This window comes from Sus scrofa, unplaced genomic scaffold (genome assembly GCF_000003025.6).
Source record: "Sus scrofa isolate TJ Tabasco breed Duroc unplaced genomic scaffold, Sscrofa11.1 Contig2069, whole genome shotgun sequence".
NCBI classification, from domain to species: Eukaryota; Metazoa; Chordata; class Mammalia; order Artiodactyla; family Suidae; genus Sus; species Sus scrofa.
This window is the reverse complement of record NW_018085012.1, coordinates 1-6,967: the sequence shown is the minus strand read 5'-3', so window position 1 is coordinate 6,967 and position 6,967 is coordinate 1. Positions and strand designations below refer to the sequence as shown.

The following is a 6,967-nucleotide window of genomic DNA, read 5'->3' as shown; positions in this document are numbered from 1 at the left end:
CTGTTGTACCACAGTGGGAACTCCAACAGGTTCATTTTCTTTAATATAAGTTTCTTATTGCTTTAATTTTGATGTGAGAAATTAAGTAATTTTCTGAAAATTAAGAAGAGTAACTGTGGGAATAATAGGGAGATAGAGACAGCCAGTAGTTAAGAAAATGAAAAAAATTATGGATAAGCATCCAGTCAAGTGATAGGTCATGCTGGTATAGCTTTACAGGAGGACCTTGCCATTCGGGACCTCATCTGATACTGTTATGGTTGGTGAATCCAGCTGGCAGGTTGGGAAGTGAACTGTATGACCAAACATGAGGTGCACTGTAATGTCTGGATAAGGATATCTTTGGTCAGGGTTTACATGAGGAAAACTTTTTTCCCCAGACTGTTGGAAATTGGAAATGACAGAAATCAAGGCCAGAATTAGATGCCATAATTGAGTCGCAATTATGAGATCACACTAGACTAATTGCTGTTGGCTTGTCAATGAAAAAAAAAAAAAAAAGCATGTTTGATGAAATTAACTGACCCACATATTGGGTTAGATTTCAAAGCGGAACTCATTTGATTATCACCAGTGAACTTAGTAGAATATTAACAATGACTTGTGACAACCACATAGGTTATGCCTGAAAAGCATGTATTTGTCATCAAGGCCACTCAGTCTGGCACCATGATTATCAATGCTAACTGACACTTACAGACTCCTTCCTATATGCCTTCTCACCATCTCCTAAAATACTTACAACAAAGCTCTGAGGTGGTCCCCGTTTTAGAAATGGAGAAATGAGGGTTGGAAATGTTGAGTGATTTACTTGGAGTTATGCAGCTGGGAAATAAATGCTAGAGACAGAACAGAGGCTCTGATCTCTTTGAGTTCAAGTATTCTTTATGACCACACTATAATACCTATCCTTTGGAAATACCAATTTCAACCCTGTTGTCACCATTAAAAGCAAAAGTGTCATACTTTTTTACCAAAAAAAGTGAGTGAAATGAGTGAAGAAAATAAATCGTGTTTTTTTTTTTTTCCATATTATGAGGGCAAAAGGGGAACTTATTTTTACCATATTTCCCAAGGATTATTTTTTGATTCAGATATAAAATGGTAACAAATTTTCCATTCAGATATAAAATGGTAACTAATTATCGACTAGATAAATTCAATACTGTTGAAAGTGATAAGCATATATTAGATCAAAATAGGGAGAATACTATGATAAGAAAGGTAGAAGATTGAAAAGATGTTAAATGGAGTTCCTGGGTGGCCTAGCCCTTAAAATCTGGCGTTGTGGCCTTGGAAACTTCTGCATGCCAAGGGTGCAGCCAAAAAAAAGGAAGAAAAAAATGTTAATTGACATATATTGATCACTTTTGGCAGCTGCTTTACTTATTGTTTTGTGCTGGTCTCAGCCTATGGATAATCAGTGTTGAGGGTGGATTGGCCCTTGGGGTTCTTATTAAAATTGAAAATCTGGGGCTGCACCGTGAGGTCTCAGGTAGAGAGAGAGAGCAGGTCTGGGTTCTGCTTTTATTGGCACCAAAGGTGGGAGCTTGGGGTTTCTGGGTTCCATCTTTAGTGGTGAAAACATAAGAGCAGGAAGAGAAAAACAAGTGGTCCGAATTGTCGGTTACCTAAAATCAACCAAGATTCTGAAACAAAGGACTCTGAGGGATGGGAGTTGGGGACAGCCTGGCTCTTTATCTTGTCCTGTGGGTGGCAATGGTTCTTTTTGAGATTGTCCCCTTTGAAGCAGATGCCTCCACAATCAAAGCTTAAGTCAGGCACTTGCATTACAAACCAATCACCAAACAAAAACTAGTAAGTTTACACCACACTTACTTTTTGATCTTTTAATCAACATAATGGTAAAGCTCATTCCTTTTTTACTTGTAAATAAACATGGATACAAAAACTTCAGTAAAACCTGCACAAGCTCAAAAAGGAACTTTTGGAGTTAAAATCCAAATTCTCAGAGTTCCCGTTGTGATGCAGCAGTAACAAACCTGACTAGGATCCATGAGGACATAGGTTCGATCCCTGGCCCCGCTCAGTGGGTTAAGGATCCAGCATTTCTGTGGGCTGCAGTGTTGGTTTCAGATGTGGCTTGGATCTGGTGTTGTTATGGCCAGCTGCTGCAGCTCCAATTTGACCCCTAGCCCAGGAACATCCATATGCCACAGGAGTGGCCCTAAAGAGGCAAAAACAAACAAACAAACAAAACAAAAACAAAAAAACACCCAAAATAAAAAAAAAAAAATTCTCTAGTCTAATCTCTCCACTGTACTCCACAAGGCAAGAAAGCTCTTTCTTGTGATCAACGGGAAATTGGTTTTAGAGAGTTGTTTCCAGGAATTGTTAGACTATTGATGGGAAGGAATAGAATGTAGAAGCAGCCAGGGAAATGATAAGCACATCATAAAAAGAATAACAGGGAGGGAAAGAAGGAAGCAACAAAAAGGAGAGAAAGAAAAGGATAACAAGGGAAAGGACAAAGGAGAAAAACAGAGTGGACCATGGAAAAAGGAAGGAAGGCGGAAGAAAAACACAGGCAGGGAGGGCAAGAACCAGAAATGATATGAATAATGGACATTTACAGGGTGTGAGGAGACGTTGCCTTTTGAAGGGCCCAAAGAAGCCTGGGAAGGAGGATGAAGAGGACGGATAGTTCTGAGGCCAATAAAAGACAACCAGGCAAACCATGAAGATCGCATGTGCTCCTTGTAGAACAGTACATTTCTTTAGCGAAGGATTGTGCAAAATGACTCGTCTCTTTTAGACACACACACACACACACGCACAAGCTGATCCTTGTGGGCTCTGCTTTGTTTTTTATGAGCCCAAGTCCCTGCGAATAGTCTTCTCATAGCTCCTTTCACATCTTTATTCCTCAGTGTGTAGATGAGAGGGTTGAGGGTTGGAGTCAGCACCGTGTAGATGAGGGAGATGAATTTCCCAGAAGTATGGGCATAAGAGCTGTTGGGCTGGATGTACACTGCGGTGATGGTCCCATAGAAGAGGGACACTACCATCACGTGGGATCCACATGTCCCCAGGGCTTTGCGCCAGGCCTGGACTGACTTGATCCTAGTAACTGCCTTGACGATGTGTCCATAGGACGTCAGTATCAGTGCTAAGGGCAAGAGGAGCAAGACCAGGGATGCAATGAATAGCTGGACCTCATTGGTGTGGATGTCCACACACGCAAGCTTAATCATGGAAGGCACCTCACAGAAGAAATGATGGAGCCGCCGGTGTCCACAGCGAGGCAGCCAGAGGGTGACAGTGCTCTGGATGACAGTGTTTCCTACTCCACTCAGCCATGCAACCCTGCCAGGGCCTGGCACAGCCGGTGGGTTCATCACAGCTGCATAATGGAGAGGTTTGCAAACGGCAGCATGGCGGTCAAAAGCCATGACAGCCAGGAGAACACACTCAGTGGAGCCCAAAGCCAGGGAGACATAGAGCTGGACAGCACAGCCCAGGGCGGTTATGGTCTTGGCTGGTCCCCTGAGGTTCCACAGCAGCTGGGGGACAATACTGGTGGTAAAGGCAGATATCAAACTAGGGAGAGGTGGGGTGAGGAAAAGTACATGGGTGTTTTGGAGATTAGGGTCATGGAAGCGATCAGAATGATGATTGTGTTCCCACCAGAGTCAGGAGGTATGATGCCAAAACAACCCGAAGAGTATCTTTTCCAGGCTTGGGCTGATCCGAGAAGCCCACCAGGATGATGTTGTCTTCAACAGTGCTCTGTTCGTGCCCATCACCCCTGCTCAGAATAAGGAGGAAAACATTGTAGGAATTTAGAGGAAGGATGTAGCTTGGCCTCTGGCCCACAGTATCACCCTCTTAAAATTACTCTTTGAAGCACTTAACTCTGGGAGAAATTACCGTGCCCGGGAAATAAATCTCGGCAGTCTCTTCAGAAGCTGCGGCAAAGGACATGAAGGCCAGACACTGTACAGAGAGGCACGTGAAGGCTCATGGTAGAAGAAGGAGTTTCCTTTGGAGATAACTCATAGGAAAGTGAGATAAAATTTATCACAGGAAAAAATAAAGGAATAGAGAGAATATCAGAAGAATAAAATGCATTTGATTAATTGAGAGATCATGGCAAATCATTCACACTAAATGGGGAAAACTCAGGGATACTGATGTGTAATATATGTACATAATACTTGTCAATAACATTTAACTTTTTCAACTATGATTTTGAAGTGAGCATTTTTTCCAGGATTTGCATTATATGCATGACCGTCAACTTCTAGACAGGCATCATTTTTGGAGAGGTTATTTTTTGCAATAACTTCTGGAGAGGTTATTTTTCCTGTAAAATGGCAAACATTAGGCTATTGAAAGTAATAATATTAACATTTAGATCTAAATGTTTGGTCATTATAGGCACATAATTTCAAAAACATATTTCCTTTAAGGATTGGTTGACTCACTCAGACCACCGGCTGATTAGTGATGTAAATTCATGCTGTGTGTGGGGAACAAAACTCCTTGCTTCTTTGGTGAGTGGTGGTGAGGAAGGGAGTCAGCTTTCTTGTCTCACATGTTGAAGAAGAGGTGGTTGAAGCTGAATGGAGGGAATGAGGCTCTGGGAAAGGAAAGCTCTTTGGTGGAGAAAGAAATGGCCTCAATGTACCTCAAGCCCACATCAATTTTTTTACCTTCTGGAAGACTAAAGAGGCCACAGTTCTAATGGGTTTGTTAAAAGTCAAACAGCTATAAGTGCAAAGGTTTAAAATAAATTCACTGATGCAAAACATTCCCAAAGACTGTAACTGTATTTCACGTTCAAGACAAATAGGCACCTCTACTTGTCATCAATCGAAATCACTCAGGTTTCCAAATTCTTCCCTAGTAATAACTGCATACCCTAAAATTGTGATATTACTTGTTGTGAACATGAATTGTGGAATTGAAATAGATTCTCATTGATCAATAATTATCATGTAAACAGATATTTAGCAGAACCCAGGGGAAAGAAAATGAAGTCAAAGGACGAGTCAGGTGGGTGGTCTGGACGTGCAACAGCAGCATGAAGTCACTGAGTGATCACTCAAAAGGCGAACGAAAATCACAGTAAAATGAGACTACAAAAGAACTACTAAGGAACAAGCTCATTCACATTATACAGACGTATTTTGCTTATAGACACACTCACAGTGACATGCACAGCTATCCATGCACAAAACCACAACTATGCACATACACGCATAATTTCTTCCGTCCTCTTATTCGGGGTCAATTCCCATCTGTTTAACTACCCAGCGGTGGGGGGAGGTCTGGATCAAGAGACTTGGTTCAATACTCTTCAATCCAGGCTGCAGGTTGCTACCTTACCCTCTCCGTCAAATAAGAATTCCTCCTGTTTAACCCTCTCCCTACCTCCCCCCCACACAAACAGTACTTCAACAGAAACGCCATGAAAGATCAATTCACAGTCGTGAACTGGTTCCACATTTACATGGAAATTGTAAGAATATGTTCCCTTTAGGCTTGTGGAAGGATTCTATTCCACTATGATGCAAAATTACATCGTCCATGCACCATGTGATCTCCTCTCACTTTAAGCCATAATCCCAATTTACTCTTACAAGTTAAGAGTCATAGGCATGGTGTCGATAGAAAATCAGGGCATCAATGGAAGTGAACGAGTTAAAAGAGAGGAAGTCTTCCAGATTTTTGTACACTGAGACTCCCACGGTGGTGGGAAAAAGAAGTCATAGAGTTCAAATTATTATTACCTTGAAATGCCAACTCGATGCCTAAGGCCCACGTACTGGTTGGAGGACTGTTAGTTGAGATGGAGCACCCTGAAGATCAGCAAGGCAGGAGAAGCTAAGAAGGTCACAGGACAATGAATCTGGGAAGATCCCAAGGACAAGATCTCCCAATGTGGCAATAATATCAGGCTCTGTAGTATCCAGAGAAGAGCTGTCCCAGGAGATGCTTCTGAAGATACTTTCACCCTCTGATGTTTTTGGTTTCTCTCTAGGTCAAACCACAAAGATATATAAGTTCTGTCCCATCCCACCCATCACTGAGTTGTTCTCTCATTTCTGTCATATTCATGGTTTTTCTGATCATATATAATCTATGCATGTAGGTGCATATATATTTACAAATCTATCCTGTTAGCTCATATCTTCATATTTTGTATCTTTTTACTTTTAGCCAGTTTGGCGGTATATATATCATGATTTCAATTGTCCTCCCCTGATAACTGATGACGTTAACTAGATTACCTCACATTTTCTAATTGCCTAATAATTGCCTAAAATCACGTGAATGTGAGAAACTAAAGAAAGCAGTCTTTGGCTACAGAGTCAAATAAACGTCACTGCCTAACTTCTGCTTTCCTCTCTGCGGAGTTTCACCCTGGCAAGTCTAGACACTATCCTTTTCAAGCTAGACACACGGAGGAAGATGCACACGATGGACAGTAGAGGCTCTTAGAACACTCCAGCCCCCACTCCAGGGTCTCAGACAGGAATAGGCTAATTTAAAGATTTACAGCTTTATTTTTTTTTTTTTTTATTTTTTATTTTTTGGGGCCATTCTTGGGGTGCTCCCTGGCATATGGAAGTAAAGTGTACCCGCAGGGACATTTGAATATTAGGCAGGTCCTAATCAAAAGTGAGACCCTGTTACAGAAACAGCCAAACAGGACTCCGTATTGGCTGGGTGCAAAAGAGCACACTAGGAATAAGATGCCAGTTATATCCAAGGAGCTTACATCATGCAAATCGACAATATAACTATTTTCTAGGGCAGCACTCTGCCAAGCATGCTGCAGGCATTAGCTCATTTACTGCCCACCACCCTATGAAGTGTACTTGTTAGTCACTCACTACATTTGGAAACTTTACCTTCCAACGTTAATAATTGCTATCAATGAGATCAGGGTTGCCCCCTGGTCCACTACAATCTCTCCCAAACTTATTCCAACTCTTAG

At 41.7% G+C, this 6,967-nt stretch overlaps 1 protein-coding gene across 1 annotated transcript; it reads right to left on the bottom strand.

The window, feature by feature from the left end:
* Nucleotides 1–213: 213 nt before the first annotated feature.
* LOC100739010 (olfactory receptor 2G3-like) lies at nt 214–5,825 on the bottom strand (the record flags this gene model as incomplete). The annotated part of the gene is given in 7 exon segments (XM_021081698.1): nt 214–326; nt 2,595–2,667; nt 2,799–3,557; nt 3,560–3,648; nt 3,651–3,769; nt 3,892–4,015; nt 5,757–5,825. Coding segments are annotated over 7 exon segments (1,346 nt in total), but the record flags the coding sequence as incomplete, so codon positions are not given.
* Between the last annotated feature and the right edge of the window lie 1,142 nt (nt 5,826–6,967).